At 41.0% G+C, this 13,115-nt stretch overlaps 1 protein-coding gene and 1 non-coding gene across 2 annotated transcripts; one reads left to right on the forward strand and one right to left on the reverse strand.

Moving 5' to 3' along the window:
• LOC115557160 (acidic mammalian chitinase-like) lies at positions 1-6,431 on the forward strand. Its single transcript, XM_030374767.1, has 14 exons — positions 1-33; positions 467-523; positions 957-1,138; positions 3,479-3,522; positions 3,610-3,639; positions 3,755-3,956; positions 4,359-4,415; positions 4,501-4,666; positions 4,890-5,014; positions 5,128-5,251; positions 5,379-5,561; positions 5,658-5,780; positions 5,870-6,008; positions 6,118-6,431. Exons 1-14 carry the CDS (start codon positions 1-3, stop codon positions 6,351-6,353), a joined length of 1,701 nt encoding a protein of 566 aa, XP_030230627.1. The 3' UTR covers positions 6,354-6,431.
• A 2,141-nt stretch (positions 6,432-8,572) lies between these two features.
• On the reverse strand, positions 8,573-8,644 carry trnad-guc (transfer RNA aspartic acid (anticodon GUC)). Its single transcript has one exon. It is a non-coding gene; the product is annotated as a tRNA-Asp (tRNA).
• Positions 8,645-13,115: the final 4,471 nt, after the last annotated feature.

Genomic DNA, 13,115 nt, shown 5'->3' on the forward strand with positions numbered 1-13,115 from the left:
ATGCCTGAAGTGAGGGCGGAGTTGATAAGTGAGGTGAGAAATGGCAGGATGTCGCTTGAGACATCCTGGAGGGGAGGGGAGGGGGCAGGTGGTGGCATGGTTAGATGTTATTATTCTGTTTGACCTTGTCGGAGGTGAGAGGGCTAAATTGGGTAAAGACAGAGGAGGGGATGGGAGGATGGAGGATGGAGGCAGGGATAAAAGAGGAGCTAATGTCCTTCACTTTCTGGGTAAAGTAGGTAACAAAGTCATCAGCAGTGAGGCAGGATGGAGGTGGGGGTGAGGGGAGGGTTGAGGAGGGACGAGAACAGGGAAAACAGTTTCCTGGGGTTTGAGGCAGAGAAGTTGATTTTGGTCCGGAAGAAGGCAGATTTCGTTGTTGACGCGCTAGAGGTGAAATCATAAAGAAGGAAAAGATAGTGAGATAGATCATTAAGACAGTCTGATCTCTTCCATTTCCTCACAGCTGCCCGCAACTTTGTTCTACAAGTCCGCAGAGGATCGGACAGCCAAGGAGGGGGGGGTGAGGATCGCGCTGGTCTGGAGTGGAAGGGAGTGGGACAGAGGGAATCCAAGGAGGAGGAGAGGGAGCATAGCAGAGTGTCTGAAGATTCATCTGTAGATAGTTGAGAGAATCGTTCGACAGAGGGTAGTGAAGACAGAACAGTAGAGGCAAACGTAGAGGGAGAGAGGGATTTGAGGTTACGGCGAGTGGTGACAATGTGGGGACTAGAGAGGAGGGGGGGAGAGGATTTCAAGGAGAGAGAAAAATCAACAAAGTGATGGTCATCAGACACGGGGAGCGGGGTAACAGAGATAGCAGAGGTGCCGCAGGACCTAGTGAATATTAGGTCAAGCTGGTTCCCGGCCCTGTGTGTGGGAGGAGAAGGGGATAGTGTTAAGTCAAAGGTGGCGAAAAAGTTGGTTAGTTCAGGTGAGTGCAACTCCTCTGGCAGGATGTTGAAGTCGCCGAGGATAACGAGTGGTGTGCCATCCTCAGGAAAGCAGCTGAGGAGGGCATCCATCTCGTCGTAGAAGTCACGGAGGGGACGTGGAGGATGGTAGATCACCACAATGGAGAGCTTGATAGGAATGTTGACAGTGACAGCGTGGAGTTCAAACGCAGATCTGGCCAAGTGTTCTAGTGGAAGGACCTGGTAGTACCACATGGGCGAGATGAGGAGTCCGGTCCCTCCTCCTCGCCTGGATGGTCTAGGGTTGGCGAGGATGAGTAGACGGTGGAGAGGGCAGCAGGAGTAGCAGAGTTCTCTGGAGTGATCCAGGTCTCTGTCAGGGCCAGGAAGTGAAGGGTCATGAGGGACGCGTAGGCTGGAATGGGGCATGTTCATAAAGTTCATAAAGTTTAAGAAGTACCACATGTTCATAAAGTTCATAAAGTTTAAGAAATACATCTAGGATATTAATGAATGATTTTGCTTAGCTATTTTGTTTCAGGGGGATGGCTTTTTTGGGGTAATCTTGTATTACATATTTCCTACGATATATGTGAATATATTTCATTATATAATATTTTAGATTGTATTTTGGATGAATAAACCATTACAAAAATAACAGTCCCCCACCTTCCACCTTTGGAGTATTAAAGTCCCACAAAAATAGTTACTTACTAGAACAACACAAAAAATTAAGGCTGGTTACTCCGAACCTTTCTTTTTTTGTACTTTTCCCTCAAATTGATCAAATTAAATGGTTTGTTCAGTAATTTGTGTCGTTTTGTTGCTTTTTCATAATAGTATAATACCATACATTTCATCACGTGATTACAAAGGATTTTATAAAACTACACATCGACTGATCTCATTTACAAATAGGAAATCATTCGCAAAATGACACACACATACACACACACACACACACACACACACACACACACACACACACACACACACACACACGTGGAAATGTCTATATTTATTTAAAGAAGAACGGAACATTCTGGCATCAGATGACAATGCAACATGGAATAAAACGCATTAAGGCACTCAGGCACTCTATTCTGTATTGCTTTCAAATATTTATTCTATTCTTGATACACTTGTCTCATTCAATATTATCCCTGCTGAGTCAACAGACAGATAATAAGGTTTAACCCTTCTTTCCTCTTTTGTGTCTTTGGTTTCAGGTAATAACCTTGTAAAATGTGCATGTGGCCCCTACTCACATCCATGATTCAATCATTTATTCTAATTAATTCGTAAACCACCTTATTTCATTTGCTCATATACGGTTCAGCAATATTGTTGTTCCTTTTCAGAATTTCATTCACATTCAAAACATAACACACATATCTGTGTTTTGGGATGGTTTGAAGGAACCTTGCAATTCTCAACCTCAAAGATTGGGCAAAAATATCCTTGGTCAAAAGTAAAGAAAGAAAGAAAACATGCGTCCCCCTTGTCTCTTATTGGACGATTTCTGTCATGTTTTGATAATATCTCTGGTCAGGTTTATTCTATCTCCTCCAAATGTACAGCCAAGCTTTACCCTTGAGTTTAGTCAGGTTACATTTCAGAGAAGATTATAGGTAAGGTTATCGTTGGCCCAAGTAAAAAAATAAATAAGTGTCCGCCTACTCTCTTCCTTTACTCCATTATCGTCATGATTCTCCCATATCCCCTCTCAAGTTTTTTGCAATCTCTTTCAAACTTGCAACCCAGCTATGGACCACTAGAGGTTTGGCATGGGGAGATTTTTCGGAGGAGGGGAGAAGATCTTAAAAATATATATTTATAAATGAGGATGCCGCTTATCTTTTATTTTGTTACCTTTTATGCCATCTTCCTCCCATATCTCCAGCCAGGTTTATTTGATCTCTGCCATCCTTGCAACCCAGCTTTGATGCACATGAACTCAGAGAAGGTGGATGTTTTGAGAAGACTGTCGGAAACTATATATATTTGTCTGAAAAAAATGAGGAGAAATGGCTAAACACTTTGAGAACCCCATTTTGAAAACACCCATCCACCATGATATCTTTTGATTAACAAGTTTTCATGTCTTTCAGGTCATACTTGAGAAACAATTATCATTGATCATTTTTGTTTATTTTAACACTATGTATATCTCCATATATTTTCAGCATGACTAGGACTGGTTTCCTGACATACGTCCGGACTTAAATATTGCTATGCTTTGTACTATCAACCGCATTCAGCATGTATCATCTTATGGACAGTTGAGAAAACAAGAACATCTTTGGTTCAAGCCTGGTTGAATACTTTCCTTGTGGAGTTATCAGTCCGTGTTCACCATGGTCTACTTACACCCCTTGCCCATTGCATCACTCACCTTGACTTCACTTATAACAAGATTAAAGGGTCTTTAGAGGACGTCTGGAGGTTATCTATGATTTTGGCTGAGCCAGTGGAATATGTCAACGTGACCAAACAAATGAACGATATTGTGTACAGATATGAAGTGGTGCCCAGGTGTATATAAGACGGACCCTTTTCCTTAGAAAGTTGTACAGAGGCACCATGGGCAAACTACTCGTCTTCGTTGGTAAGTGAAGAACACGGCTAGAAATGGGCTTCACCGCTCAAGACTTTAAGAATTTCACTTAATCTCCTTCTCTCTCGCTGTGTACAGGTCTGGCTCTCCTGCTGCATGTGCAGCTAGGTAAGTAATTCAAACTCTCGGTCCACTCATGATTTGTTGAGGCAAAAACTACAAGGATTAGTCTTAGAACAGCTGAGCTCTGAACTGAACTTAAACTGTGTGTCTTCTCTTGTAGGATCATCCTACATCCTCTCCTGTTATTTCACTAACTGGGGACAGTACCGTCCAGGAGCGGGTAAGTATTTCCCCACAAACGTGGACCCATGTCTCTGCGACCACCTGATCTACGCTTTCGCCGGCATGGACGGCAACATGATCAAGACCTACGAGTGGGACGATGTGAAGCTCTACGGACAGTTCCAGGCCCTCAAGAACGAGTGAGTAGACACATGTGAACATAGGGCCTTGGGTAAACTAAGCTTCTCACTGTGGCAATTATTTGGGATTCTAGGATTGAAGTGTAGGTCAGAGGCTGGGTTCAGATGTTCTTATGGCCCATTATGAGAAAGGGTCAATGCACATTTCAGGAGAAAAAAAGATTACAATCAAGAAGTAGAATCAAGTGCATGATAATAATTTCAAAAATACTATAATAATATACTATTTGAACGGCAAAAAGGAACAATGAAGAACACAATGTGGACAAAAATAGTTTATAGTTTAATATCTGCGTGTGTTCCCAAAGATATGAGACCAGAATAGGCTGGACTAGTGTGAGAACCTAGCAACATATTGTGAGATGCAAGTCAATCAAATGCTTCTTTCTTGTTTTCTTACAGTAACAGCAAACTGAAGACCCTGCTGGCCATTGGAGGATGGAACTTTGGCACTGCCAAGTGAGTATAGAACATATTTCAGATTACATCATGTTCTTTATGAAACTAGTTCAAGCCGGCTGACTGTGAGGTGACCTCTCCTCAGATTCACCGCCATGGTGTCCAGTCCTGCCAACCGCCAGACCTTCATCACCAGTGTGATCAAGTTCCTGCGTCAGTATCAGTTTGATGGTCTGGACATCGACTGGGAGTACCCTGGATCTCGTGGCTCCCCAGCTGCCGATAAGGCCCGCTACACCGTTCTGTGCCAGGTGAGACATCAAACCAGCTTAGCTGTGTAACACTGTATAACGCTGGACAGTTTGTTCCATTTCATCAACAGAATCACTGCATGAATCAGCCACTAATATGGCTTTCATAGGAATTTGTTGGTGAATTTAACTATAGTGAATGATCCATCAAATCCTTTTGTTTCACTAATAGATATTATTTAAAGATCATATTAATTTGTGACCCCTCTGCGTTTCTCCACAGGAGCTGATGAGTGCTTTCGAGGCTGAGGCCAAACAGACCAGCCGTCCTCGTCTGATGCTGACTGCTGCTGTCTCTGCCGGAAAGGGAACCATCGACTCTGGATACCAGATTTCCGCGATCGGAGCGTAAGTATTGGGTTTAATGTGGGGAGATGGGGGAGGGATTGGGGTCACCTAAGAGAGCTTTTCCAAACTGTGGAAACTGTTCCTGACGTTTAGTTGATAATGTTTCATGCCAGTATCTTGGACTACTTCCACGTGATGACCTATGACTTCCATGGCTCCTGGGAGCACAATGTTGGAGAGAACAGCCCCCTGTACAAGGGCCCATCTGACCAGGGATCCATGGCCTACTTCAATGTGGTAAGTGAAGGGTTCTCTCTGAATACTAATAATCACATATGGATTACACCCACACCTGGAAACACCTTTGGCCCAATCGCAAGGTAAGAATCAGGATGTGAATTTGGTATGATTCCGTCTTCCGTAGGACTATGCCATGAACTACTGGAAGAGCAACGGTGTCCCCGCCGAGAAGCTGCTGGTTGGATTCCCCACCTATGGCCACACCTTCAAACTGGCCTCCTCCAACTCCGCCGTGGGAGCCCCCGCCAGTGGACCTGGACCTGCCGGACCCTTCACCCGCCAGGCTGGATTCTGGGCCTACTATGAGGTGTTTACTTTTGGTTGGCTTGTGTATATGTTGTTTGCCTGAAAAGCAGTAAAACAAGATCAATGAAATGTCATCCAAATCTCCACTTCCCTTCAGATCTGCACCTTCCTGAAGCAAGGAGCCACTCAGGCCTGGGACGCCGTCCAGGATGTGCCCTATGCCTTCAACAGCCAGAACATCTGGGTTGGATACGACAACGTCAAGAGCTTCCAGATCAAGGTATGCACATGGATGCATCAATGTACCATTTTTGTTCATTGTGAGCAAGGGTTTCTAACAATCATCCACCCATCTCTTACAACGTACAGCTCCAGTGGCTGAAGACAAGCGGTTTCGGAGGAGCTATGGTTTGGAGTTTGGACCTGGATGATTTCAGTGGCACTTTCTGTGGCCAGGGGAGATACCCTCTGATCAACACCATCAAGACCGCCCTTGGAACTGGAGCAGGTAACACACACAAACACACACACACACACTCAAGCAATATATTTATATTAAACTACATATTGCTATTCAATGACCAATCTAACAGTTCTATTCTGGTCTTTCTAAATAGGCTGCACCGCTCGCACGGAGCCTGTGATCCCAATCCACCCTACCGCCCGCCCCAAACCTGGTGGCGGCGGCAGCAGCGGAGGCTCTGGATTCTGCGCCGGCAAGGCCAACGGACTCTTCCCCGATCCCACAAACAAGAACCACTTCTACGAGTGCAGCAAGGGAAATACCTACGAGCAGCACTGTGCTGCAGGCCTGGTGTTCGACACCAGCTGCAAATGTTGCAACTGGGCATAAACTGGGTCCTTAAAACCTCGTACCACACACAATCATGATGTGAGAAACCAAGTTTAAACGGTTCTGTTTAGGAATGTAATGAGAAAATAAATACAGCATTTAAAAATATCTCTTGTCTTTGGTGTTTTTTGTCCCATACTAATATATAGTCCAGAAATTCCAAATTTCCAAATTTCCAAATTTCACATTATGCTTTTTTACATTTAGGGCATTTAGCAGACGCTTTTATCCAAAGCGACTTACAATAAGTACATTTGTCATAAGAAGTGCAACATTATGCTAATGCAAGAAGCGTCAACCACACCATACAAACCGTATCTGAAGCTAACCATTGATTGAAACGTTTGTGGATTTCAATGTTTGTTTCACCAGATATAAATCCAGGTAACATGACGCTAAATAAAAACATAATTGCGGTAGATATTCAACAATTTGGTCTGAACCCAGAAGGTTCTCTTTGCCTATTTTTGCATTTGCATTTTTACATATTGTCTTTGCTCGCTTCCTCAATGTTTTCAATCTGATCTGAGGGATATGTGTGGGTTGCCACTGCACGTTGAAAACATTTATTTATTCATTTCTAGTAAAGAACACTGACTATTTACAGCCATTTTACAAGTCGATACATTCTAATCCTTACCCCTAAAATTTAAATATAATAAAACGTTTTTGGCCACCAGAGGGATCACTGACCACCAAGGCTGGGGCCCTTTGACCTAGACGGACCTTAATAGGCTGTGGTTCCAAAGAACCCCCCCCCCCCCCCCCCCCCCCCGGTGAAAGGCAATTGACCATTTTTTGTGTGTCGATGGTAACACTAGGAGGGCTTATCCTCTGAGCTCTAAGTCTACCGTCGCCACAGTGTGGCCCCTATGTGAGACTAGCACAGCACTTTGAACCGCGTATGGCTACGGTTCAAAGTGCTGTGCTAGTTTCTAAACGAGCCTATGGCCGTGCATCATACTAGTACATATGAGTAGTATATGTATTCATTCGTATGCCCAGTCTTTGCACAGAGCACAATTGTACAACACCTTGGACGCAGTGAATACTCAATTCATAGATGTTTGACCAAGCTGGATTCCACAAGCTGCAGCGGCATGAAAATGTGCTGCTACGCTGAGACTTGTACGAGCATCCTGAATTGTATTCAATTATATTCGTCAATGGCTGCCAGGAGGTTTAGTGCCCTGAGGGGGCTTGAGACACGGCTTACGGCTAGGCCCCATCGAACGTTGCACGTAGCATCGCCCCCAACAATACAACAATAAATATTGTAAGCCAAGTATTATGGTTAGTTATTCATTTTTTGCGTGTGTATTTATCCAGAGTAGAGCCTGCCAATAAAACCAATGCAGTCTGATATAATAGCGCATTGCATGCTAAATAATTTAAATAATTAGCCAATATATAGCATTTTCAGGGAAAACATAAGAACATAATTTGGTATGCCTACAGTTGTGGGTAGATAATATATTTGTATATTTAAATTCTTTAATATGTAGACAGTGATATACACAATAACACTTAACAAAGTAGCTAATAATGCAATTGTGTCCAGGACCAGGTTGTTATCAAACTTGCTATATGAAGAGAAGGTTGTGTCTCCCACAAATAAAAAGGCCAAAGGAAAGAAAGTCTGATATGCTGCATTTCTCCATCCATAAAACAGAAAGTGAATACAAATGGCAGGACTTTAAATGCTTAAGGAAACCAAACCCATCAGCAGTTGTAGCAGCTCGTCAAGTAGGGAAGATTAGAGCCCTTACCTCTAGCTTCGCCAATTTGGAGCAAACGTTAAACTCTCTATGGCTTCTCTGGCGTCCTCTAGTGTCACCACCCTTATCAGCAGGATTGTCCACACAATCTGGCTGTGTAAAAAAATCGAAAAATGTATTTTTAGTTAATTTGTACTATCATTACCAAGAACACACGTTTGACCCGATCCGCTTGAAGATTGCCTTAAAATAAGGAGATTTAGCGTGATTTTGACTGGAAAGGATCTCTGCCCAATCGGATGTTCATTCATTCAGGTGGGTGGTTAACCCGCACCAAGATGGCGGCGGCCTTGACGCATACGTACCCCTGAACAGTGCAGCACAGCGATATCTAGTCAGTTATAAATATCTATGCCTAACCGTACATCAACGCTCGTTTAAAATGCGGCAATAGATACATTTGAATATCAGGGAAGACCGGCTTGAAAAAAAAATTTGAACCTCCCCGTCGGGGAATTGAACCCCGGTCTCCCGCGTGACAGGCGGGGATACTGACCACTATACTAACGAGGAGCTCTGTACAATAATCCATTGCCATGAAATAAATACTATAGGTTAAATAGGGTGACTTTCGGGCTTTTGAGTACTTTTGAGTGACAAATTAAATGCAATTCCGCTTCTTTACTTTTTCAACAAAAAATCCATAATATACGCTACCATTTAGTCATGCCGTTTGTTCATTTTATTGAGCTTTATTATTGCGCTGGTTTGAAATTATGCACACAATGTGATTGGCCTTTATCCGAAAAAAAATGTCATCTTTACTCCCTTAACTTTTCCCATTCATTCTCTATGGTAGTTCTTATCACTACGGATGTAATATTTTTCCGGCCACAAGCGGGATTTTGGTGACGCTGTTTCCCCCCTCGGCAAGAAGTAAGGAGATGATTTCTTCCCTGAGTGACAGACAGCAGAGCGTCGACAGGAGACCACTTAGTCCTCCTCAACTCCTCTTTTCTGAAATGAATATATGTTTACACTTCTTACAAAATATATTCTGTACATTTTTATTGTTCATTTGCTTACATATTATCTTTATTTATCTTCAATGTCAGTTTTGATTTTGGGTGTTTAATTATTCAGCTTGTGTTTATGTACAATAAAATATGACACTTTCATTAAAGGGCAGCGACTTTATTTGGATTATTTGCTTTGTGGAGCATATTGTGGTGCCTTTCATGCTTACTTTTTATAATATAAATATTTGTAATGATTATTGTTGTTTTTATTATAGATTAATTATTTCGACATTTGTCAAGTTCACATAAAAAGTTGAAAATAGTTGAAAAGGAATAGTTTCGGATCATCTAAACATGCTGTAGAAAGAATATAAGAGTATTCTAAATCAAATAAGGGTTTGGTTAACTTGGGATTCGAATCACTTCCTCTGGGAGACGCTCCTGCTCGACAAAGAGTTCTTCAACGATCCGCGGCATTTTCGTTCTCTCTTCCGATTGGCTAGTCAGCGTTCTATGGCTATACGCGGCTGGCCATGCCTTGTCAAACTAATTTCAGGTTGCTTAAAGTAGAAGAGCACTTTTCCTGATTACTTGATACCTTTGAAGACAGATGCGAAACAAGGATTGAGCAGAGCAGCCGTCTCACAGAAATACGTGACGCTGTCACGTCATTTAATCTATTCATTCGTGATCTGGGACACGTAATTTAAAAACTTCGTGCCAAAAGCACAAATTTCTAACAATATGACAGCTTTTGGCCACCCGTTTCTACTTTCACCTTTGATATCTATTAGTGAATTCACGGATATATTTAATGCAGGTGCACTGCTCTGTAGGCAAACCGCGACGGAAAGAAAGGTAGCTGCTTCATGTTTTCTTTTTAGAATGAGTTTGAGATTTGTGCTTTTGGCACAAAAAAAATCAAATGACGTGTCCCAGATCACGAATGAATAGATTAAATGACGTGACGTGAAAGTCACGTATTTCCGTGAGACTGGTTTGGAGCAGCAGACAGATGCAGAAGTGAAACTGTTAAACTGTATACATCTCCATAAGTGTGAAACTGTTAAACTGTATACATCTCCATAAGTGTGAAACTGTTAAACTGTATATTAGAGATGTCCGATATTATCGGCCCACCGATATTATCGGCCTGATATTAGCATAAAAATGTAATATCGGTCAATATCGGTATCGGATTTTTCCCTTAAATTAAGTTGAAGTATTTTTCTTATTTTGCACAGACAATGTTAACATTTGGAAAGCCTTGTTGCATTCAAGAATGCATCCAGTGGGGCATCACAATAACATTAAGCATGTTGTGTTAATTCCACAACAGGAGATATGTAATGTTACCTAAATTAGGTTTGAGGAAAAATAACCCAAATATCGACATCGGTATCGGCTGATATCGGAATCGAAAATTTAGAGTTGGACAATATCGCATGTCGGATATCGGCAAAAAAGCCAATATCGGACATCCCTACTGTATATCCATAAGTGTGAAACTGTTAAACTCTATAATAATAATAATAATACATTTAATTTAGAGGCGCCTTTCAAGACACCCAAGGTCACCTTACAGAGCATATAGTCATCATACATTTTTTAAAAAGCAAGACATTGTGGAAAAAATAAATAAATAAATAAATAAATAAACATAAGCAATAAGAAATAAAAAAAACAAAAAAAAAACAACAACAATCAAAACAGTGATCAGTTAGACGTTGTGTGCGAGTTTGAACAAGTGAGTGTACATCTCCATAAGTGTGAAACTGTTAAACTGTATACATCTCCATAAGTGTGAAACTGTTAAACTGTATACATCTCCATAAGTGTGAAACTGTTAAACTGTATGCATCTCCATAAGTGTGAAACTGTTAAACTGTATACATCTCCATAAGTGTGAAACTGTTAAACTGTATACATCTCCATCATTTAAAAAAGAGTGTTGCTCTGTGTATTTCCACTCTATATTTTCAATTTATGTTTTGTGTTAATCTGTGCGAAATAAACAAACTGGGAGCATTCTCTATCCACTGTTTCCCACGGTTAGTTTTTACCGTTTGCAAATGAGGTGGACCTGAGTGATGTGGCTGCAGAAATCTACTATTCAAAAGGGTACATGAAATAACAGCCAGACAGGAAACATTAAAATGTAATATTTGAAATATATATATATTGATAATGTATCTTCCAAATATGCACTTATTAACCACAAAAAAAGACACAAACCTTTCCTGTGATCTCCTTACATATACTGTAGTCTCCAACATGGTTGCCTGTGCTGCATGGGGATGCTCCAATTGCCCTGAGAAAGGAATACAGATGTGCGGTTTACCCACCAAAGCAGGGAGGAGAAACAAATACTGGGCTAAAATCAGCATGAGCAATAATCAAAGATGAAGATGACCAAAAATATGTGAGGTGATCATATTCAAACAAGGCAATTGTATTTTTTCATGAACAAAAACCACACCAGTTGGGAGCTTAATGTTAGAGGTTTTTAAAAGAACAGGGAAATGTTTGAAAAACAAGAATAGACTGATGTGTATGTGGTAAGTAAACTCAGGACACACTTTTGTGTTCACGCAAGATTGCCTTTAAATACATTCAGCTGTATGAGGTCTAAAAATCCTGTCCCAATTCTGTAGCCAGCATCTGTGAAAATTGCTTCCAACAGAAATCAGCATTTGGTGTACTTAACAGATCAAGACTGAAAAGAATCATACAGCTGATGTGGAAAATTGAGGCAAAGAAAATGCAAATTAAAGAAAAAAACAACGATTATTATATGCCTATCTTGGAAGCTAGAGCCATTAGATTAAAAGGAAGTAGCCAACCTTTAACATCAGGTAAGCCCCAAACAGATCAGGTGCTCTCTCAGACAGGCATCTAGAACTTGATAGGGATCCCTGAATTCGGCATATTTATATTTGATTTAGTAGTTCATTGTGATATTGATTATAACAAATGTAAATAAGGTTAGATATCATTAAAAATCATGGCTTTATAAGTCCAAGTATCATAATTTGCATTATTAGAAACATCGTGGGGGGCCTGGCTTTTATTTAAGGGGCACTGGCCCAACTCAGAACCGCCAGTGAGCTTTATGAAATAGAACATTGTGCAAGCGTAATGTATGTAGACTGTGCATTAATGGTGATTTTTCTTTTTCAAAATAGGATACAATCACAGCTGTTTACATTGTCGATTTAATGATTAAAAAGTAAAAAATATAAATAAATCGCAGCGTCCAAAATATCCTAATTTTCGATTCAAGTCATGCAACTTGCCAATAATAGCTGCCAGGAGTGCAACAAGTGCAACAGAGATGCAAAAAGAAAGTCAAACCTTGTAATGTAATTATTATTTATGTTATCATTATTCAATAAGAATGGAATGAAGTTCTTGGCTCCGCAGTGCTGCTTGCCCAAGGCTTAGAGGGGATCATGAACTGTAGCGATGCCTGTGTACCGCAACACAATTTCCTGTCTCTTACTTCCTATCAGCTGTAGACGCCAGCTAACAGAGCAAGAACAATGAGAACATGACAAGAAAATCAATAGCAAAGGATACAAAAGGTGGACTTTAAAACAAAGTAATTGACAAACCAATATCTGAAACATGTAAAGGATCTCTCAGTGACCTATTTAATGGGTCACTATTTAATTGGGCAATAGATGTAACATTTCTGAATTAAAATATCAAAAAACGACTAGACATTTGGTTGAGTTGTGTACCTATATTATGACAAATGTTTCCAGCAATGTCTCTTATTAACTCCTGGCTAGCTTGCCAAATGGAGAAGTTAGAAACGGATTAAGAACTCTTTATATAATCATTCTATATCGTTCAGATCAGGGTTCAGTTCATTGTCCCAAATAGACAAGAGAGTCAAGATGAAATATTCAGTATTTGGGCTTCTGCAGGAGCCAATCATTAATTAATAATCTCTCTAATCATTCATTAATAATAATATCTGAGTGTCTGGGCCCCAGGATCTACCCCTTGGCATGCTGCAG

Source organism: Gadus morhua, chromosome 13 (assembly GCF_902167405.1).
Source record: "Gadus morhua chromosome 13, gadMor3.0, whole genome shotgun sequence".
NCBI lineage: Eukaryota > Metazoa > Chordata > Actinopteri > Gadiformes > Gadidae > Gadus > Gadus morhua.